The sequence below is a fragment of the Drosophila hydei genome, unplaced genomic scaffold, assembly GCF_003285905.1.
Source record: "Drosophila hydei strain 15085-1641.00,03,60 unplaced genomic scaffold, DhydRS2 tig00000290-arrow-arrow-pilon, whole genome shotgun sequence".
NCBI lineage: Eukaryota > Metazoa > Arthropoda > Insecta > Diptera > Drosophilidae > Drosophila > Drosophila hydei.
This window is the reverse complement of record NW_022045704.1, coordinates 76,120-100,114: the sequence shown is the minus strand read 5'-3', so window position 1 is coordinate 100,114 and position 23,995 is coordinate 76,120. Positions and strand designations below refer to the sequence as shown.

Genomic DNA, 23,995 nt, shown 5'->3' with positions numbered 1-23,995 from the left:
TGGGTGGGTGTGGCTGTGGCACACGTTCGTCCTGCCATAAAAACTGGCAACTGCAATTTTTATGATATTATTTGAATTTGAATTTTTATGCCTGCGTGACTATGTGGCACGCATATTTCGCTTTGTTGTGGCCCCACTGTGCACTGCCGCCACACAAATTTGTATCTGCATCTATAATAATATTTTATTAATCATTTAATCCAGCCCAGTCGCCTGGGCGGACATTGATAAGCCGCCAACAATAGCAAAATGTGAGAAATGCCACAGCTGCTCCGAGTCCAGCTTCAGCCCGAGATACTTTTTAGCCCCGCGGCTTAACCAAAAGATACAAAGTCATTACAAGCGCATTCATAATTAATATATTTACATAGAATACCGAACAGGACATAAAAAAACTTGAGATCGAGCAGCGGCTGAAAAGCAGCCAGCGGAAGACAAGTTTGCTTAATGAGTTTATTAAATAATTTGATGAGCTTAGCGAGTGTGTCACGACTTCTGAAATACTCTGTGGGCTGTGTGGAGAGAAGAGCCTAAGGAGTGAAAAATATAAAATTATTTGATTATGGTTTACTTTTTTTTTTTAATGTTGGAAACAATTAGAAAGTTACAAACAAAAAAACTATGAAAAATGCAGTTTAAAATATTTTGTATATATTAGGATGTATTATATTTTCTAGCTTTTCTTTAATTAGAGAATATTGGATGGCATGATAAATTATAATTATTTTTAATTATAATTATTTTTTAATTATTAAAAAAATGTTTTTAATATTATTTTCATGCATTTTACAATTTTAAAAAAATATAAGGTATTATACACACTTAATATTTTTTTAAAATTTTGTTCATATATTTTTTTATTTCTTTTAATATCTTCTAAAATGTTTTAAAATATTTTTTTCAATTATGGCTTTAATACTACTCTCAGTAGTTAAAATCAAGAATATTAAATTATTCACAGTAATATAATAATATTGAAAACATATTATATTCATGTTTATTGATTGATTTCATATACGATTAAGATACTCTTTATATTTATGTATATTTTTGTTGAACAAATTCAAACAATTATCCAGTTTCTAAAAGGTTCAAATATATTTCGTATATTTTTAATTAAAATGTATATTCAGAACATATGGCATAAATACAAATACTAATAAGCAAACAATGCGAAATTTGTTAACAATTAAGAATAAACTTTTCTTTGATTACATTATTACGTCAATACTGCACAGCAGTAGCCAGGCTAATGAAAAGGGGGAAAAACTACGGCAAAAGAAACTGGACTCTTTCCCGAAGAAAAAAATGGAAAAAGAACTCCGCCTGGTCTTCAATCTTTGAGTTCGCGCCGCCCGCGTTGGCTAATTACGAATTCAGGCAAGGAAAATAAAAACAATTTCCGAGGGTTGGAAAATTGAAACAAATCTAATAAATGGAACCAGAAATGTGCGTACATCAAGTCTAAGTGAATTTCGAATCGAACTTTCAGCTTCACCCGCTCAAGCAGGCGGCACACGTAATGAGATACTCGGACAGGACAACGGATCCGTTTCGAAAGCACAAAAAAAAAAATATTTGCATAATTTTCTTCAACAGTTTTCCGTTATTTCAATGTCTGCATTTCAAGTAATTTTTTTCGCCCAATTTTTTTTTCGTAGCTCTGCAATTAAACGTGTAATTACTCGACTGCTTAAAAATGCGCGAGGTGTCCGGACTGCGAAGGGTGCGCTGCTACCTATAGGTTTTTCGTATTTTGCCTTTCTTTTTTTTTTGTTTTAATTTGCAGCCAACATTATTCTAATTGTTGTTGTTGCTCCTGCTTTGCTAACGGAAGTTTTGCGCTTGTTTTCATTTGATTTTCCCATTTATTATGGTCTGAGTTATTAGCGCGCTCTCTCAATTACAGCAGTGGAAGGAAAAAGAAGTACAAAAGTCTGGGGCTCTGTTTACTTGTTGTGACATTCTCAAGTGGTGCATAAAAATGAACAATGGGGTGGTAGGCGGGGGTGGCTGAGAGGGGGGGTGGTAATTGGTGGCTTAAGGCAGCCTCTTCTGTGCTCTTCACAAAGTTAAATAGAGCATATCTGTACTTAGTCTTGCTATTCGATTGTGAGTATAAAAAGAGCTTATACGCGCTTACCGAGTGCTGTGGGGTATATTTGCTTTAGTTTGGCTTTAATGTAAAAACTCGTTCATAAAGTCTAAACTTGTCTTGCTCTATGGGAATATATTCAGTTTTGGCTTATGTTTGTCACATATTGTTAAGGGTATATAGGTTTAATGCAATGCACTTCTTATGCTCTGTTCACAATATTTGTAAGGAAATGAAGCCTATTTCTACTTTGCCTTGCAATTCGTTTATGCATATTTATAGGCCTCATACACGCTTCTCGAATGCAGTGAGGTATATTGCTTTTGGCTTAGCTATTTACTTGAATTTCTTATACTTCTTCACAGAGTGTAAAAGGCAAGTTTTAGTTCTAGTTCATTGTACATCTTGCTTACTTGGTTTTTGCCTATAATTATTCAAATATTATAAAGAGTATATTGGTTTTGTGTAATGCCCTTTTAAACATTTGTTGATAGCATTACAAAAATGTACCTAAAAAGCATCTCAATTAGGAAAAAGTCTAGGCGCTCGAAGGCTACAGTGTATGAGTATAATTTTAGTTGACTTTTTGAATCCCCTGTAAAAATATCGGAAAATAACTTTTTAGCCTACCTTCATGGGGATACCCAGCTTAAGTTATGCAGACAATCATATGTTACATAAACGTACTTACATCGAACTGAATTAAAGACAAGAGACGGAGCTACTGCTGCTCAAACACAAGCAGCTTCAATAGTTGACAAAACTGACGTTCAAAAGGCACTTTAATCACATAGTTTTAGAGTCAATCGAACAACAAGCAACAATTCAGATATCAAACATTCATATTTAACCATAAACAGTGCATTGAGCAGTCATTCAGAAGCAGCTCCAGTCAATACAAACGCATAAGTTGATAATTTTGTTTTGAACTTGATATCAAGTTGCCATCAATAAATTGGCATCGATACAGACGAAGCTAACAGAAGTGGACTCGACACTAATCTTTTCAAATAAAGGATATCCATAACGGTATCCGTTCAGTGTCCGGCTGATGTGCCGCGTGGAACACAACTCCAAAGGCACAAAAAGTCGCTGTCGGGAGCAAATGGACAGGCTGCACTTAAGGCTACTCAAGGCAGCCAGACACAAAGTCTGAGCAGAACAACAGCAACAAAGAGCAAGCGGAAGACTACAAAAGCTTCGATAAAGTTGTAATAAAAATGATTTCCTTAAAGCGTGGCTGGGAAAGAGCGGAAAAGTGAAATTGGCAAAAACGCGCCAGCGCCACGCGAAACTCTATTAGCGAGCTAGACAAAGGAGCCGCAGCAGCTGCCCCTGCTCGAATAGTTTTATGATTTTTATAGCAACTGACAGCAGGATGTGAGCAGAGAAAGAGAGCGGGAGCTGAGCTGAGGCTGCCAGCAGGATATGGCCATCAGTTTTGGTTCTTGGCTAAAATAAATTTCATTTGATTTTTGCCACTGACGAATTTTGCTCATTTGCGATAAACTAATGGAGACGATGGTAAGAGCAAGGGCGAGGGCATAGCAATTAGACCAAACAATTGATGCTGCTTTTATGCCATGTTATCAGCCAGCAAATGGCCAAAGCTTGGCAAGCAGACATCAAGTTGTTTAGGCGCGCTCCTCTGCGCAGAAAATTGTGTGGAAAATTGCGTCGCATCTAATCCTGCGCTGATGTCTTGTAATTGGCTTTAAAGTTCTGCGAGCTCTGAGTCAAAGTTTTTAAGCACATGTCATATGTGCTGGTGTGTGTGTGTGGCATGTGGCATGTGGCACATGCGACACGCTAAGCTTAGCACTGAGTGTTTGCTGCTTTATCACGACTTTCAGTTTTGTCCACCCTCTACCTTAGCTCGTGTTGCCTGAGCGCACTTTTTGCATACTCATTCTATTGCCACATATCCTGTGTGTGTGTGTGCGTGCAGGAGTCGTAAATCTTGCTGGCCAAAAAAACAGCGTGCAGTGCGTCGCGTCTGTCTGCATCATAAATCATATGCAGCCAAGTAGCTGCTTACACAAAGATACTTAAGTATCTATAAGATACGCTACGTGCATCTGAGCGTAAGCAAAGCAAATTTGATCATTTTTACGCTTTTGACATGTGAATTGCTGTTGGGGCCAAACACCCAACGAACCACTCAGCCACCTATAAATAGCATATCCTTTTGTAATTACACTTTGACTCATCGGAGTTGTTAAAACTTACTTGAAGCTGTTTTTTTTGTATTCAGAGTAGTGCAATCAGTATCTAAGTATCTGTAAAGTGTAATATATTGAAGCAAGTTAATTAAGTTACAATGTCGGCAGCTTTGTAAGAGCATTGAACTTATAGACAGGTATAGAAAGTTTATTTCTAGCAATCAATAACTCAATATAGAAAATAATTTTTTTAATAAAAACTCTTAAGTTTCAATGTTTTTGTATTGTATATTTAGTTTTATTAAATCTAACTTAAAAAACCGACAATTTGAAATTAAAGAAATTTAGTAAAATATTTAGCGGTTCATAGTTCAAACTTGTTGGTACCTTAAAAATCTATAAAATTAAATTAAGCCTATATACATTTAATTCACACACTTGTGGACTCATTGGCTCATATATCTTTAATTGTGAATATTGTAAAAATTAGTATTCAAACTGAAATTATATTTCAAAATTAATGTCATAAAATATGCTATCCAATAAAAAGTATTTTATTAATGTTTAAAATATATTTAATTATTTTATTATGATTTAAACTTATGTAACTCTAAAAGAAATTTCCAAATTATACTTTATAAGGTCAGCCACTTCCATTTCTGCCTCTTACACACATGTTAAGAAGCGCTTTATGTACATTTCACCCATTACACATTTTCTATTATTTAAAAGTAAAAAAAGTTAAGAGGTTGAAAAAATCATTGCCAGAAAATTATCATTATATCACTGATAGAAACTTAGACTGAACTAGCTTCACTAACTGCCCCAACTCTAAATAACCCAAAATAAATTCCATATAATAACAAAGAAGAACAAAGAAGTTTACTAGAACTTCTTGTATAAAACAATCAATTGTTTGTTTTCAAATGTTTTTCCATTGCTCAACTCATTTAAGTCGCTGCCGAGCTGAGTGAGTTTTAGCCCCAAGTGCAACCCCTTCGGAGAAAGCAATCTCAGCCATGATGACTAGCGGGCAAAAACTATCTGATGCGTCGCACCCAGGAGACAGGCTGCCAATTAACAGTTACATGTTTGTACAAAATAATTGGGTTGCGTGACACGAGGATAAGCGACAGCCGGGACAGCCAGCACAGCCAGGACCTGGCTAAATAGTAAACAAATAGAGGAACTTGGCTTAAAACAAACACAGCGCAACTATATAATTATGAGCGTGCGCACTTATTGCTGATAGTGCGTCATCATCGTTATTATCTCAATCATCATCATTACGATGGCAGAGGGGCAGCTGAGTGTGCCGCAGGACAAAGGCGTTGCTAAAGTTATTAACGCGTCGTGTGGCGTCAATCAACTTGGGCCGTGGGCGCGTTTTTGCATGCGACCAGCGCCGCCCACATAGGCAAAGCCGCCCTTTTGTTTGATTTTTGGGGCAAAAAAGCGTAAGGCTGGCAACACACGTGTGTCAGACCGAAAAGCAAACAGGCGACCAAAGGATTACGACTTGTAAGGCTTGTCGTTCGACTGGTAACGAAATTTATGTTAATTTAATTGCAACACATTAAAATAGTTTCACGTCACGAAGTCCTGCTAGGATATGACAGTTAAAGGGTTGCCGACGACGACAGGCGATTGATGTGTGTGTGAGTGGGTGCCAGGACGTGTGTATGCTCGAGTGTGTAAACCAAGATTGTTTGCCTTTTGCGGCTGCCTGGTTGCCATTGACAAATTTGAGGCATCGTCTGCAGCATCTTTAATTAAGTTACCCCCAACCCCCGGCCCAGCCCCAGCCCCAGCCCCTTCTTGGCATTGTTTGGCCATGCGAAATGCATGAGCATCATTATCGATAGTTTCACATTTTATCATCAACATCCTCAGTTGGCACATCAAAGGCAGACGACGACACAAGCATCAACATAATAAAATTTAAATTACAATTGTTGCCCAAAGGCGACATTGAGGATTTCTTAAAGGATGACAGGAGGCGAAGCTTTGCCGACAAAATGCTTAATTTTGGTAATTAGAAACTCACGTGAACTGATTTTATGATTTCTGATCATTAAAGTCGGCTTCAAGCAGCTTGCAAAAGACTCAAATACAATTTTTGAATATGTTATAATCCTAAAAATAAACAATAATACATAAATAAATTAAATTGAATAAAATATGAGCAATTAATGATAGTTTAATGTTGAAGATAGTTTTTTTAAATTTTAATTAATTAATAATTAATATTAATGAATCCTTGAGAACTGCTTAAAACAGGTGTAAACTGGTGTTCACTGCGTGGAAAATGTGATCCTGGAGTTAGCTTTAAGGTTTTTATGTGTTTCTCTTATGTATATAAAATTAATAAAATAGTTAAAATCTTGTATTTAATAGCTAGGGAGCTGCTTGTTCTTAACTCTCTCTCTCTTACAGTCAATGATTGTGATATTACGAGTAGTTTCTTTACTTATAGTGAGTATGCTCCATACTCTTCTACTCTTTTTATAATAGTTAATTTTGATTGTATGATCTATCCCCAATGAAGTAAGATGCTTCATACTCTTCTCCTCTTTTTATAATAGTTAATTTACAAATCTCCTGATCTCCGATTATTATTCCGTATATTTCTGGTATCTATAGTCTTATATATATGCGAATTTGAATATATAATTATAGGTGAACTGAAAAATATGTATATGTCGGAGATTAAGTCTATTTGGGCAGTTTCCATTCTAATTTATATTTACGCACCCGATGTGTTTCATCATCGATTCCATTTCCAGAATGCCAATTTCTAGTTGCCTCTTTTCATCTTGAACAAAGGACCTAAATAGTTATCTCACTCTCACTTGGCAACACTCGGGACAATTAATAATTCAATAATTCATAGTTAAGATACAAGATATAATAACTCCACAACAACTCTGCAATATTCTCACAGCCTCCCACCAACACTACTGAAACAGTATCAAGCAATCAAAAATTTGAACACTAGAAAAACAGCAGCTAAATTCACAGTATCACCTCATATTATATTCTTATATACTTATGCTATAAATATGCATTATAAGTAAATGGAAGGATATGGTCCTAATTATACCCATTTTCCAGACACAAGAGCTAGCTCAGATCAAAGCTGCAAAGATCTCAGATCTATTAAATTGTATAGGAAACCTTTAAGGATTCAAAGTTCTACTAAAAATTTTGAAATACAAATAGATTTAAGCTTTATAACTGTACTAGACACACCAAAAGGCCCACGAAATCCTATCACTACTACACCAAGCACAGTCCCAAAGCTCGCATGCCAATCTTAATTCTTTAGTTTTCCAAATTATTTCAATATGACACTTGAACAACTCATCTATGGAGATGTGTTCAGAGCAAACTAAAATGTTAATAACAACTAACTTAGAGCTAAATTGTGAATTGCATTGGCTCAGTGAGCAGGAAAGAATGGCTCTTGCGAGGCTGGCAAACTCCATAAGAGAGCAAAGAATTTTCATAAGTTTCGCTGTGTTTGGTAAATGTTTATTTATGGCTGCGCAGTTTGTATTTATGGCCGAATCATGATGACAAATGTCACATGTGGCAAACACTTGAAATAGACACCAACTCCCTGACGACGCCGACGCCAACACCAACCCCAGACCGAAACTATTCGAGCCACCCTCTCACGCCTTGGTTCACTCTATGAGCAAAACATTTTGCAAATATTTTGTCAAGCTCTGAAAGAATATTGCAGAAATATATGAAGAAATATTTATAGCTGGCTCAGCACATTACACACCTAATTTCTATATTAGTTTTTGTCATTGGACAATGTCCAGAATAGGAGAAGAGGCGTGGGCAGTGGGGTTGGACGGACACTTGCATATTTATATTTGTACAACTTGATTGGATTTTCGTCACGCCTCGAGCAAAGCATTTGTCTTGCCCATCTATCAAGGCGAGCCGAGGGCCTAATATTTTTATTCCTAGCCTCGGGCTTTGCCCATTTATGGCCGGCTCATTAGGCGGCGACCAAGTCGGACAGTAACCTTTGTTCCGTTGTTTGCAAAGGGGTTTAAGCCAAACAAATGATTCCAATTTGCGTTGCAGCTAACACAAATGTTTATCATTTCATTGCGGGGCAGGAGATGCCTAGGCAGGGCAGAGCAGTGCAGCTGCTTGTCTGTTGATTACAATTGAACATTATTTAATCGTGTGTAAATAATAGTTATAAATTTTCAATAGAACTACAATGCTTGGCCATTGATCTATGACACATTTATCATAGCAACTGCGTCTCGGTTCTGCTTTTGTGTGGGCCTCAAAGCAAGTTTATTGAAGAAGAGTTTTCCAAGTTTTCATTATAAAGTCATAAATTTGATTTACGCTCTTGGCAGCTGCTGGCATTTCGCTTATCCCTAATATATGTGTAAACAGCCAGATCTGGTCAGATATTGAACAATTAGAGTTTCAATAAATCGCGTTAAGAACGCGCACGGCAAACGGCAAACGGCAAACGGCACACGGCAAACGGCAAACGGCACACGGCATTAACACCTCATTAGAAAAACACGGCGGAACGTGTTCAAATGGCCAATAACAAGACAAGAAGAGAAGAGGAAATAGAAAATAAAAAAAGGACAGACGGCTGTAACTGACTGCTTAATGCTCTGTTGGCAGAGACTGAGGAGTATGGCTTCAAAGTTTTGTCCAGTCTAGGCTAAATTCAAGTCAACTCTAGAGTCAAGTCTGGAGTCAACTGTAGGGTTAACCTTTATAATAAGCTCTATTGGCAACTCTACAGGCAACTCTAAAGGCAACTCTACCGGCAACTCTAGAGTCAACCTTTATAGTCAACTTAATTTTCTCTAGTCAACCTATATAGGCAGCTCTAGAGTCAATCTCTATAGGCAACTCTTCAGTCACCAACTCTGCAGGCAACTCTAGAGCTAACCTCTATAGTTAATTTCTTTAGTAAACATATATAGGCAACTCTACAGGCAACTCTAGAGTTAATCTCTATAGGCAAGTCTGTCTTTATAGGCAGGCAGCTCTAACTGCAGGCAACTCTAATCACAATCAATGCTAAAGATGAAGCTGAATTAAGCTCAACTGAGTTTATCCTGCGCTTAAAAAACCATCAGAAAAATCATCAAAATGAACAAGCAAAAGCCAATATGCTCTTCCTTTTTTCAAATTCGTAAACAGCGTACAAAAAGGAAACAAAATTTATAACCAAAACCAAAAAAAAAGTAAAGAAAGGAAAAGGAAATGCTGCGATGGCCACGCCACAAATGTGGGGCAAGGCGAGGTGCTGCCACATTTTATTGCTTTGAAATGTTATATCTGCGGCGCTGGACTGGGTGTTAACATGTAAACGCCGTCGCTAATGCCCGTGCCACGAAAATAACGGGCCACGTTTAAAACTGAGAGCGTTGCAAATGTGGCAACGGGGCAGTCGGGTGCGAGCCGGGCACAGCTCGGGGACTCTCGGGGTCTGGGCTGGTCGACAAGTTTATGTTTTTGATTTGCATTTGAAGTGGCAGTCAAAGCCACTTGGCAGTCGCTGTCAAAAGTGGCTGATTTATGTGCGTGTGCGAGAGAGGGAGAGGGCGAGGTATTCTGTAGCTGACAGCAGCTAAGAGCTAGTCTCTGATCTGTGCGTAGAGCGTTTAATTTATGCCAATTTAATTGAATGCGCCGCATATGAAAAGCCTGAGTGAATTTCCCTTAGCTGCTGCACTCCCTGGAGAGCGGCCAAGACAATTGCAAATGAATATATATGAATTGCAAATGAATGTATTCACAAAAAGTTAAATTGAATTTGTTGCTCATTAAAATGAGCTCCACTTTTTGGCTGCTTCCAAATCAATTTTGAATGCGATGAGAATGTTAGGGGGAGGGGAGAGGGCGTTGGCCTGGCTAGCAGGGGTTGCAGTTCAACCTGAAAAACCACTTAAGCACACACATGCCACGCCCACACGCACACACATTGAAAAACAAGTGTTGTGCGTGGCTGCCGCCATTTTGGTTAGCCACAGTCAGCGGCGACACTTTCATGTTAACGCCTCATGGCCATAATTAGTGCTATAATTTCTGGAAAATTATGTGTGGAAACCCCTTTTTAAGAACCTGTTACAGTGCATATGTGTGCCTGCTAGAGATGGGTGCGTGTCGTGCTTCCCAACACGAAAACGATTGAAGCGATGCTGATGGTAAGTGATAAAGAAATAGATCTATATGAGAACTTTTGCTGGTTGACTTACTGATTGATTGATTGATTACAGAGTGATTAGTTGTTTACTGATTGATTGATTGATTACAGAGTGATTGACTCATGTTTAACTGATTGATTGGCTCATTTACTGACTGATTGATGTCAGTGATTGATGATGTCTGATTGATTGACTGTCAGTGCCTGACCGACTAGCACGCTTCATGAATGATTGGTTGACACTGATGACGTGCTGCATAGATGATTGGCTGATTGATGACTTACTGATTACTAAAACTTGCCATCTGATTGATTAACCAGCCAATTGCTTGATTGATAGACTGAATATTTGACTGATTAGTTGATTTACTAAGTGATTAACTAATTGGTTGAAGAACAGTCAGTCTGCTACTTAATTGACAGAGTGACTGACTGACTACATGGATGATTGACTGATTGATTGAGCAACCGACAGACAGAATTAAATCTCTAAGTGACTCTCTTATTAAATGACAAATGATTGATTGCATTAAATATGGATTGCTTGATGGATTAAATGACTGTTTGACTTGCTGCATTTAGATTGATTGATTGAATAAACATATTGACTGATTGATTGATTTATTGAACAATTTATTTACTTATAACTTTGAGACTAAGAGAATAGTTTTCAGCTGCTCCTGTTGGACAGAAATATATATGTTTTAAGTTCTAAAGACAGATATGAGTATAAAGAGAGATGTAGCTGTACATGCATTTATATATAATTTAAAAAAAGGTTTCTCTGAGAGTTCCAGGCGCATCTCTATCGACTCATACGTATTTCATATTAAACAGACACGCTCGCATATGCCACAACAGCAGTCCTGGTGGCAACTTTACGTGGGCTCCGCCATATTTTAATGGCCTTATGGCTTTTGCGTTATCAACAGCTTTAGCCCGATCATTGCGTCATTCCCACTCCAGAGGCTACTCCCCCTTCAACTGCTGCTCCCACTCTCGCCGCCCTTCTTTACACTTTGGCTTAACATGAATTTTAATTATGTGAACGAGTCGGCGTTGATATTTGAATATTTTGGCCGTTGCCAAAGAGAGAGAGAGTGAGCAGTTAATTTCATTAATAAATATTTATGGTTGCCGTTAAGCCTTTACTTTTGGATGGGCGTGGCATGGTTGTAATTTATAGCAGAGCAGCGCCCAGACCAGCCAGCAGACAGAGTTCAACTCCTTGACTCAATCTCGATTTCAATTTCAATTTCAATTTCAATTTGTGTCTCGGGGCCATCGCTCATGGTCAACGTGAAGAGTGGAAAAACCTCAGCACGACTAAGCGAAATTACGTGCAACGCTATGATTCTGTTTTCTGTTTCATTTTCCTTTTTTTCTGCGCTTTTCCAGATTCCTTTTGTTGCGAGGACATGTGTGGGAGCCATGCAGAGTCGGCTCGTTAGTTCGCCAATTGATTGATGATCAAATCGAGGCATGTCTCGACGGATATGTCGAGTCAGTGTCAAGACAGAACAATGCAACACGCATAGAAAAGCACTTATCACACCTCTTGCTACAGCTACAGCTACAGCTCGGTCTGCCCCTTGGTCGACTCCCGCTGCATGGCCAAGTGGCATCAAATCAGCGCTGGGATTTCGCACTGCCAACTGCGACTTTAAACAAACACTGATGCAGGCAGACACACGCAAACACACACACACACACTCAGAGACACAAGTGAGGCACGTAGCATCGTTGTACAGTTAACCAGAAACAAACTAAACTCTGAATTCAAAAACCACCCGCAGCCCAAAAAACTTGCGCATCAGCAGCCGTGCGTGGCTGGCAGCTTTTAAGTCCTGCTGGCAACACGGAGATTAACTCAAATTTGTGGCGCCACAATAAATTTCACGGCCTGGCATTAAAAATTAAGCGATGCCACAAAACGAGTTGCAAGTGCCTTTTTTGCTTGAAGACACTTTTAGCCAGACAGCCCCATCCTAATTACACTCTGCTGCATAGTTGAGTGAACCACTGAACTGATGTCTTCATCTTTGACTTTGGCTAACACTGCAAACCACTTTAATATTTAAGATAGTAGTAATAATAATAATAAGTGGGAGTGATTTAGTCGCAAGTGTCCGACTCCCAAAATTTTCTGTTCCTTTTCAGCTCAGGAGATCGCTGCGTTCATACGAATGAATTGATTAGCAGACGAATATGTTTCAAACCATCTCCCTGAATATATATATATATCTCCCTGAATATATATATGTATATATATATATATATATATATATATACTTTGTGGGCTATGCCTCGCTTTCTTCTGTCTTATATATTTATTTATATTCTAGATTTCCATTTCTTATAAAATGATGTGCAAAAATAAATAAACTCATATTATAGAACGTAACAAAATTTTAGTTTCAGATTAAGATTTAAGCTATTATTGTGTGGTAGCTGAACTGAAGCTAAATGCCTTAGTTAGTTAGTTATTAAAAAATGTTCATTTATTTTTCCATTACTAATAAATGAAAAAATAATAAATAAATAAAAATTTAAAAAATAAAATTTCTACAAAATATTGTTAAGAAAATGTATTTTCAGGCTGCATAGTGTAAGGCTTGACAAGTTTTCCCTAAAAAAAAGTTTATGTTTTTTTTTCGCTACAATAAATTTCACCTGCGCTGTCTTTGCGAGTTACGCCTTTGCATATGTCTCTGATGTTTAATTTATGTGTGGATAGTCACAGATCTATCTCCTTCTCTCTCTCCTGACTTGCTTTGGGTGATTACAAAAACTTACTTAGAAACTTGTCTGTGCACGCATTTGCCTAGTTGAATCAGTCGAGTGAATTTATGGGCTTAGTGCGACAGATTTCTTTCTTACCACGCCCATTCCCACGGCTTCGATCAACCCTCCGGGCTGCGTAAGGGAAATCTAATAAAAAATCCATTTGGGAAAATGTGGCAATTTTTTCCTCATATTTCAGTGTGTTTTACAGCAGCACAAAAACAAATTACGAAATGCGTTAGAAAAGGGCATATTTTCCACATTTATTTTGATGGAAATCTAAAAAGGAAAATACAAAAACACAGGGCCAGTCGACCACGCCCACTAGACACCCGGACAACCCGCTGCTGCGTGTGACCATTTACCCTTATTAGAGCGACGCACTTTGCATTGCTTTCATATTTATATACACTTTTTTTTCATTTTAATTTACATAATTTATGACCAGCAACAAAAGTCACATACAGCATATGCGCGCGCTTTTTTTCCATATTTTTTTTATTAAAAATTTGTTCATAATTTACGATTTTTTAAACTGCCAAACGCCACAGCAAATGAGACGCAAATTATACGAATTCGTGCGTCTTAATTTTGGTTTAATATATATGCTCGCTCGAGCAGTGAAACGGGCATATTGGCTGCACTGTTTGATGAGCTCATAAGACTTCTGAGCTATACGTTTTTATAGACTTGAGCATGGTAGTTGCTATATGTATAAATTTGTATGAATAGCAAAATTTCTTTATATATTTGTCAACAACTCTTAAAGCAAGTCTTATGAAAACTGAGATACATATTCATAGAAACACGCATTTGATGAAAGTAACTATAATATTAAGACTATATAAGACTATATTCTCTGGGAGACATATATCTACCCCAACTACCTCTTCTAGTTAATAAACACTTCAATCTCAGCTCTTCATTAATTCCACAAATACCCCAAAATCCACCTCTATTCAACAACTGAGCGCGTATCATAGAGTCGTTCACACCGGCCATCCTCATTTGTAGTTATTTAATTTTTTGACTTTTGCGCTGGTTCATTAAGAGCTCATTAAAAAGAGCGGCACAACAAGTTGATGTGGAGCATTTGAACACGTTTTTAATTTTAATGCATTTTATGGTCTTTTAACGATGTGCCTCAAAAGTTCAACAGTTGAGCATTTGAGCCGCCCTTAGCGCGACTTTCACTTCATGTTGACAGCGACTCAAATTCAACTTCAAGTTCATCCGTAACCTTAACCTCTTCCCTCCTCATTGTCTCTACCCAACCATTCCCAGCTGCCCGTCATCGTCAGCGCACATCATGTCAAACTTCATTAGCAACTGCTTTTTGGCTGCCGCAAGGGTGCAATAGCCCTTGCGCCTTGCCTCCCCCTGTCCGCCTGTTTCCTTTGCGGGTTCGGAGTTCTGCGGTCGCTTGATGCGCTCTTTGTTTTTATGGCTTGCGCTAATTAGTTACGAAGTCGTTGAATTTAATAGAAATTGCCGTGTTGAAAGTTATTGTCATGTTGCACTCGACTCACTACAAGCGCTACTTAATCATCGACTAAGAACAATCGATAATCGACTGTCATTAATTGACAGTCAACAATCGACAATCACGCAACGATAAGTGAGCAAACGATCATCGAAAATTAATAATCAACCCGATTGATAGTCAACTATCGATTATCATCAAAACATTATATTATCTATTATCGATAAGACTTAATCGGTAATTGACAATCAATTATGAACACACAACAATCAATGATCGACACTTAACCATTGACATCGACTATCGGTAGTCGCTCATTTACAATCGATAACCAATTATCGATAATTGGTAATACACAATTTATTAGCTACACTCTAGTATTATCAACTATCGATTGGTGATTGTAATCGATTGTCAATAGTCCACAAAAATCGAATATAAACAGGCGGACGATATTTTACTTAAGACAATTAAGAATCAATATTTGGTTATCGATAAACGAAATTCAACAATTGATACTCAATTAAATAAAGTCGTAAATCAAGAATCGATACTCGACTTCTTAACAACCAACTATAACTTGACAATCGATAATCGAATATGGCCAACCGACAGTGAACAACAACTATCGACACTCAACAATCGATTACTTGCACTCAGTTAGACCATAAATGATTCAACAAGTCCAAAAACTGACCAAAAGCCACAAACAGAGCCAATTACGCAAAACTCATTAAAATAAAATTAAAGTGGGCAGTGGGAATTCTTAGAGACAAGATGTGGGCCATAAATCTGCTGGCTTAGTCGCACAAAAGGGTTAAGGACAACGTCTCGGGGTTTTGTGAAATTAAAAAAAAAAGTGGGAAAAGGAAAAGGAATACCAGGCGCAGCCAGGCGACGTTATAAATCAAAGTCACGGGCTTTATGCAAGCCAAGGAATTTGTAGCCGACAGACAGAGAGAAAGAGAGAGAGAGCGGAAGAGAGTGAGAAAGAGAGGGAAAGCATGCCCCACCCAATGAAAACCAATTGGATCCAAATCCCAGTTGCTGCTTTTCCTGTTTCCTGTTGCTTCATGGCACATTGTTGCTGCTGGCATTTGAATAAAGTTGCAACAATGTTTTGTACATAAGCACAATAAGTGCCGCTGACATGTTAAGGCTACAGCGCGCAAGATTTATGGCCAAATGGCGCCAATTTCAAAAATTGAATTTTTAGCAACCTCGTTAGGCCGGGCCAGGCTAATCAGAGGCGCATTTTACAAGTTCTTTTTGAACACATGCCGCAAATCCCTAATGCCTAATGCGCTTATTTGCTATACTGCAAAAAAACAACACAGAAAAACACAATAAAAAAAGGAGAAAAAAAGCATTTACCACTTGACGAACAAGTTTTGATTAAATTGGATTGGAAATGCTCATAACTGTCACACATGCTACAGAATAGGAGTGAGAGTGAGAGTGTTGACAGTATTTGACAAGTTACAAAGCGAAAAACCACCCAAAAATCTTGTGCAATTTTTCAATAAACTCATCAAAGCAGCGGCTTTGAACCCTCCACAGGTCCACATGTCCTGCGGCAGCTCGTAAACGCAATTTGATTTATGAACAATGCCCAGAATTGAAAATTGTCCCATGGTCACTTTAATTTTTGAGTTATGCGACTTTAAAAGCTACAAACACGCACGTAATCCTGGAAAAAGGGACGTGTGCTACGTTCGCCGGAAGTGAATTATGTGAGGTTATGTAATGATGACACTGACACACACACACACACTCAGAGAGCTGTGGTACAGTTGTCAACGCTAGAGCGGAGGCAACTGTACTTTTCGTAAATAAGCAAATGCCACGCGTCGCTTGTTAGCCGCCTCCGACTCCGACTCCAACTCCCATAAAGTTAAAGAGCAGCAATCGGTTCAACCCTCATGACCAGTCATCCACATTGTTCCCGTTGTTGTTGTTGGATGTTGAAGTGCCTTCATGGTTTTAGTGTCAGCTTATAGTTGTGACAATCCGTATAGAGCTGGTGATGGCTATCGGACAAGTCCTTTTGGTTGCTGCTGCTGCTGCTGCTGTTGCGTGAAAGTGCGAAATATGCTCAACAAGCTAACCACTGCAGCAACGGAACTATTTCATTTAACTCATTATACCCTAGGTACATTTAAGTGCGGTAAGACGGGTATGATGCTATACGAGGATGCTTCCTAATGGCATTTAGTATGTAAGGAAGTATATATATATAGCAGAGTGTATTTCTTTCCAAGCCTGAAATGTTCAACAAGTTTTTATATAATATATACTATTATATATACAATTATTATATTAATATTTTTAATTATATTATATATACAATTATTATATTAATATTTTTAATTATATTATATATATAATTATTATATTAATATTTCTATTCACTTAAATAATATAGCGCTTGGAAAGGTTTAACCTTACATATTTTTAAAAAAAAATTTATCTGGATAGCAAGAGCTTCTACATGTTAACCAAAACTAACTACATGGATACCAAAGATAACTCTTTAAGTCTTGGGTTAAAACACTTGGGAAAGTTATCATCTACAGCTCGAAGATTTAAACAATTTCATATATACTTTTATATGTTGATAACATCACAATATAATAAATTTCATTTCTAGAGCCCCTTATGGGTTTGGGTGCCTAGCAATGTTTTTATGTGTTAAAAATATGGCACACCATTTCAAATGCTTCTATATATAAAATATATATATATATATATATATATATATATATAACGCAAATTGTACATACCATTATCTGCCATCCGCTTCAGTCACAAATTGAAATAAGCTGCAAAATTGAAATCATCTAGGTCTAGGTCTAGGGTATTATCTAAATGTAGAACTAGCTAGAAGCACCTTAAGTTTTCGAATATTATATTTAATGTTTCTAAATATTATATATATAGAACAAGAATATGCCATATCTGCCTCTACACGCCTGCACAATCCGAAGGCCTTGGGAATCTGCCAGCTTCACACAGTTCAACTCAAAAGGTTTACATTTTTCCTAGTGCAACTGTATCTATTTATTATATAGATAACATGAATAAGTCATACCAGTCCCTATGCGCCTTCAAAATTAAAAGCTAAGTCCCCCTAAGACCTTAAGGTATCCATTCGTCTAAAACACTCCAACTAGTCCTCTAGCCGTCCGCTACTGACACTCGTCATTTGCATAAATTATCTACTTGACCAAACTGGACTGAACATACCACGCATACTTGAGGCGCACTGTCACAGAACCCTTTCGGCTGAGCTGGACCCACTTTGATCAGTTGTGCAATTATGTGAAATTGTTTTTTAATTAAATTATATGAGGAAAATATGTGCCATGGCTGCCTGCACCTGCTGTGGCACACAATTAAAACTGAAAATGGGAAACTGAAAATTGAAAATGGAAAACTGAAAACCGAAAACCGAAAGCTGAATGCACCAACTAGCCAAAAGTTGTTCATCCTCCAGCGTGGTATTCGAATCGCGTGCTTTTTCCACTGTATTTTTCATGGGTTTTCGATTTTAATTGAAATTTATGCGCACATTCCACCCGTTGAGGGGTGGGGCAGCCAGTCGGTCTTGGGCCATGGTCACGTGTTCGCCAAAAAAGAGTGTTGCAAATTGTTGGTAACAACGTTGGGCGTGGCACGCCCACAGTGTCAGCCATGATTTACGTGCCGCACTTTTGTTATTTATGTCGCATGCAAAAACATTTTGTTGTCATTTTCATTTTTATTCTTAGTGTAATTCTGTGTGTTCATGTGTAAAATTTGAAATTGTTGTAAATAATTACCCTAATGGCTCGCTGACTGGTTGGCTCGTTGGCTGGTTGGCTGGTCGGCTGGTGGAGTGGTGGGCTGGCTGCCGCCCAAGCCAATCCCCGCCCACTTTCAACCCCTGGCTACAGTTGCGACCAGCAGTTAATTTGTGAGCCAGCATCGTCGCCATTTGTAATTAAGCTTAAACCGTTAATATTTTAGTCAGATAAGAGGCAATACCCTTACCCAAAATAAAAAAAAAAAAAACAACTCAGAAAGTTGCAATCGGGCTTAACTGACTTCGTAATACTTGTTCATGAACAAGAACTAAATTTATGCAGGTTTTAAATATTTTTTGATAGGGCGACTGTAGAAGAAATCAACTTTGATCGAAGCAAGACTAAATAATTATTTCTCTGCAATTGTAAAAGATATATAGCTTATTAGTATTGACCCAAAATATTTGTAGATATATAAAATTGGATAGATTTGTAGATAAGATAAAAAGATATTTGCTGCACAAGAATCAAGAACTAAAGCGCTCTATAGAAGTCTTGGCAGGTAGATCTCTAGTGATCCTAGAGATATTAGAGACTTAGACTAAAATCTTGTTAATATTTCCCTCTCTACAGATATTAAAGATATTAAAGACATTAAAGATAGATCTCGCTTTAGACTGAAATCTTGGCAAGTAGATCCCTTGTGATTCTCTCCGCAAATCCTTTAAATGTAAATTCTCGACAAAACCAATATACTGTGTTCACTTTCGCAACGAGCATAGCCCCGTCATAGATTTATGTGAACGCCAGGGCAAAAGTTGTGCCAAATTGTTGGAAAAACATTTCACGGTTCGGCGAAAGCAAAACTCCTCCGCCTTGGGTGTTAATTCGGGGCCAGAAGCTCCATCTATGATATTCTCCACTTCTTTTTTATCGGCACTGCGCTTTTGCTCGTCGAAAATGAGAATGAAAATGGAAACGAAAATGAAAACTCTCGACTTGTTTGTTTTTGTTTGCAATCGCAGGAATTTAATTAGCCCGCCAAGTCGTTAGCAAGATTCGAAACGTAAGATTCGGTAAGTTATGCATGCGATTCAATGGCTGGGAAGGAGTTGAGGGGCGAGCGCTTCTGGAGGCAGCAAATATTTGGGCTCATTGACTGCAGGTTTATTACGGAGTTCAGCTAAGAATATGTTAATTATAAACAGACTATTTATGGGATGAGATGAATACGGAGGAAGAATAATAAAATATGCTATGAGAAAAACTAAAGATAAAGATATTACGAATTTTGAATATCATTGGATTATGTATGAACATTTTCGAATTCGATTTTTGTGGAGTTATATACAACACATCTCGTACATACATAAGCATAACATTTTAATGATTGAAGTACAATAGAATAATATAAAAATATAAAAATATAAATGATATAATATAAAAAAATATAATATAATAATATAATATATAATATAAAAAAATATTTTTCTAAAATAAATTATAGAAAATCAAGAAAATTAAATAATTAATTAAAGTATAGCATCATTTTAAAAAACTATGTTAAAAAATTTTGTTATCGTATAAAATTTCTCTTCAAATAATTCCATAACTTCTTTTAATACATCTTTTAATTAACATTTGGATAAAATGGGTCATATCAGATCACTTTATCTGCTTTATTCCAGTTCTAAACATATATTTCTTAAATAATTTAAATACAATCGTAAACATAAATTGAATAATAATTTATAAACACTCCCCTTCAACTCAATTAATTATCAAAAAGTTAATTAAAATACATTCAACTTATTCAATATACGTAAATAGCTCCAGCTTAGCCAATGTGAATATCTGCGAAGAGTTTGAAAAGTATATAAAAAATATGTAAATTAGCTTAGCTTCGTTATAACTCACTATTGTGATGAATGTTTATATTTATTTTTGGCAATTGGAAGCGGGGCTTTGGCTTGCGCTTTGGCGCTGCTAAAACATCGCCGAGGCATAAGCAGCAGATAGCAACAAAAAGCCACTCGAACTTGAAGTATTTCATTGCGTAAATTGTTGGTGAGAGCTCAAGCTGTCGCAGTTTGAAATCACTTGAAAGACTATTTCTTAGACAGCGTTGCGAGATTCTTAAATCATTGCGAATCTTTTGCAAATTGTACTGCGATGACCTTTCAGCATCTCTATTATCAGCTTGGAATTTACGTTGAACAGGCAACAGCAAGAAAGAGAAAGTAAATCCCCTGCTCGAAATGTTTACAAAAAACCCAATGTCTTAACCCATTGAGAGCCAGCGGGCATTCTCTAATATAGAAATCATAGACAAAAGACTTCAAGTGCACAAATGCGTGAAACAAGCATTGAGTCGGGTCTTAACCCTCGACATGCCCTTGCTATACACCAAAAAATCATAACTGTTCATTATCGACAACAGCAAAAAGATGTTACGACCCCTGTCGAAGTGCTCATAACTTCAAATTTTTTAGTAAATAATGGAAACAAAGCAAACCCTTGACAATTATAAAAAAATCCATTTATGATCATATATGGCCAAAGATATTGTTATGCAGTATAAAAAACAAGCAGTTTGTTAATATTGTCAGTTTATCATCTATTTTTTTTATTTATTTATAATTATAAATGATTTTTACTTATTTCCAAATAATTTTATTAACAAAACTAAATTAACTTATAAAAACTTAATTCAACTGCTTGAAATTTTAAGCTCAGCCAATGCGCATATCTGCAAAGAGAAAAAGTGTGGAAATTATTATATTATTGATAAATTATAAACTTATTTTTATGACTAATGTTTATATTGATGTTTGGCAATTCAAACGGTAATTTTAGTTTCAAATCGAGCTGCCAAAATATCAACAAGAACAAGAAAAAGCCACTCAAAAAAGAATTTCATTTCGAATATTAAATATTATTAAACAAAGCTATTGAGAGCCTGAACTGTCACAGCTGAATTGAAAGACTAATTCTTATGTCGCGAATCAAGATGCTTAAATACGTTGGGAATTCTTAGAAAAACGAAAATGTTTAATAACCTTCTGGAATCTCGATGATCAGTTTAGAATAATTATTGAGCAATGCGCGTTGAGCATGAAACGGAAAGTGAATGCCCTGGACAACAATCTGGGAGAAAGCCTCAGTTCTTTAACCCATTGAGCAAGCATGGGGTCTGCTTAATGAATCAACTAATATAAACATGCATAAATTGCATTATAAGCGACCTAAATAAAAGATTTTAAGTGCTCAAACAAGCATTGATGCCGCCTCACCCCTCGACATGCGGCTCGTCCTGCGTTAAATAGCCATAACTATTCATTATCGACATATAAACGATGTTACGGCCCCTGTCGAAGTGCTCATAACTTCAGATTTTATATTAAATAAACGAAACAAAACGAACCCTGGCAAAAAGAAATGTCACGCAGGCAAGGGCAGGGTTGGGAGCCCAGGCAGCGAAGGCACACATATGCACGAGCATCCTTCTGACCCACAAAATTGAATATGTACATATATATATATATATATATATAAATACATATTTGGGAATGCATGTGAACCCTTTCTTTTGGTGCTACATCCTGCGTAATTCAATATTTAACTATACGAGATTTATGGCCACAGGGGCTAGCGAAAAGCTTCCGGCGCCGTCGTCGTCGTCATCCTCTTTTTTCTTTTTTATTTGTATAAAGTATAATTTTTGATTTAGTGCGATTTTTGTGTCAACGCTGAGCCCTGCTGTCGCGCAAAGGGTTAACGCAATAGTTTTGCAATATCCAATGTGTTAAAAGTGGAAAATACGTTTCTGTTTGCATTGGCCAACGGCGGATATGAGACCACATGCTGGTTGTTATTGTACCAGTGCCAGGCAGGCCACGCCAGGCCAGACCAGGCGGGTGGCTTAGGTTGAAGGAGGTTACGAAAAGGGAAAACAATGGCATTTATTGCCATGTTGAACGTTTATTTGATTTTTCACGCACTTAACAACAAATGCGAAACTTAAAAACAAACAACAAATAATTTGAATAGAAAGTATCTGACCTGCAGATACCCTGTTTGCTGCATTTTACATAAAAGCTTTAAACAGTTACGAATATATGATTAAATTGAGAGTACCTGACTTGCAAATACCCTATACGGACTTTATACAAAACACAAATATTATTTATAACTTAATTTCAATTGACACTAGACTTACAGATACCCTCTTCGCAGTCCTTTCTACAGAATAAGAATACATTGCCTAATATCTGATATATACATAAAAGTACTTCATACCACAGCTGTCAAAAGTAGTCGGTTAGAGACTACCGATAGACTTAAAGGCACAAGCTATGTACATATATATGTAGTCAACGATTTCTGTTACATTATGAGAGCAGCAAAATTCCCTTTACTAAGCAACTACAATGGGTATAAGGCATCAACCACGTTAGAAGCGAGACTTGCGCGTAAAAATTTATTTTTATTATTATGTAAAATATATCAGAGAGAAGCAATAGCAGCACCAGTGGCAGACAGTAGAAAGTCAAAAATTCAATAGACGCATGGATGGCAACAAATTGCTTTGTTTGTCAACCTTCTCATTGAATGCGTGTGGGAATTAGTTGAGGGAAAGCGCCCACGCGCTTATCAAATGGGGTTGGCGCAGCGACAGGATGCAAATGCCAGTTGATAAGGCGTTAAAAATGCTTTGCCAAAAACCAATTTGCCGAGCAGAAAATTTGCATATGAGTATGTTATATGTGCTATATGCTGGCAGCTGGAAGAAGTACGTAATCAAAGGGTTGCGTACGGCCGGAAGCGAAGGGCGTGAAAATTTATTGCAGGTTGCATTAAATTTAATTTGAAGCGTGCGCGGAAACTTTAAACTGTGGCGCTTCTTCCGCGATACAAAAAAGCTGTTTTGAAATTGCTGATTGAGTTACCTGAGTGTCCTTATCATTGGCGTCCCTTCATCTCCTCGATTTGCTTGAGCAGCAACTGCATACGATCCTTCATCAGGGGCTGGCCACGCTGTGTGCGCTTGCTGATGACTTTGGTCTTCTCCAGGCGTTGCTTCTTGTATGCCTTGATACGTGCCTCCTTTTCGGCCTTGATCTTTTCACGTTCCGCCTGCGCCTGTGCAGCCTTTTGTTTCCGTATCATATTCCGTATTTCAGGTTTGTTTGGTTTGTTGTCCTTATAAACAATACAAAAAAAATTTTGACAACTTGTTACTTTAGTGCTATTGTTTTCACATACCGACTTCTGCAGTTTTATCTTGTCCTTTTGCTTGAAGTTGGGCTTCTGCTTTTGATCTGCTCTTGCAGGTTTTTTGTGAAATTTGCCTTGGTTCTTTTGCGGTTTCGGCTTCATTGTTTTGCAAAATACTTTTATAAACACAGCGGCACGTGGGAGAAACAGCTGATTACAAACATTTGCCTACTTTACAGCACTGCTTGGTAAAATTTATCG

At 37.3% G+C, this 23,995-nt stretch overlaps 2 protein-coding genes across 2 annotated transcripts; both read right to left on the bottom strand.

Moving 5' to 3' along the window:
• Positions 1-509: 509 nt before the first annotated feature.
• LOC111603297 (thyroid transcription factor 1-associated protein 26) lies at positions 510-23,989 on the bottom strand. The gene is made up of 3 exons (XM_023320820.2): positions 23,783-23,989; positions 23,467-23,719; positions 510-530 (listed from the first exon to the last, which is right to left on the bottom strand). The coding sequence occupies exons 1-2, from the start codon at positions 23,894-23,896 to the stop codon at positions 23,480-23,482; spliced, it is 354 nt and encodes a 117-aa protein (XP_023176588.1). The 5' UTR covers positions 23,897-23,989; the 3' UTR covers positions 510-530; positions 23,467-23,479.
• LOC115483030 lies at positions 20,283-20,611 on the bottom strand. The gene is made up of 2 exons (XM_030223808.1): positions 20,435-20,611; positions 20,283-20,371 (listed from the first exon to the last, which is right to left on the bottom strand). The coding sequence occupies exons 1-2, from the start codon at positions 20,568-20,570 to the stop codon at positions 20,355-20,357; spliced, it is 153 nt and encodes a 50-aa protein (XP_030079668.1). The 5' UTR covers positions 20,571-20,611; the 3' UTR covers positions 20,283-20,354.
• Positions 23,990-23,995: the final 6 nt, after the last annotated feature.

What these genes read in the sequence shown, in the direction of transcription:
- LOC115483030 (XM_030223808.1), bottom strand. Translation starts at nt 20,570, where the DNA reads ATGAAATACTTCAAGTTCGAGTGGCTTTTTGTTGCTATCTGCTGCTTA.
- LOC111603297 (XM_023320820.2), bottom strand. Translation starts at nt 23,896, where the DNA reads ATGAAGCCGAAACCGCAAAAGAACCAAGGCAAATTTCACAAAAAACCT. An exon ending in AGATAAAACTGCAGAAGTCG is followed by an intron (nt 23,720 to 23,782) that starts GTATGTGAAAAC and finishes ATTGTTTATAAG; the next exon opens with GACAACAAACCAAACAAACC.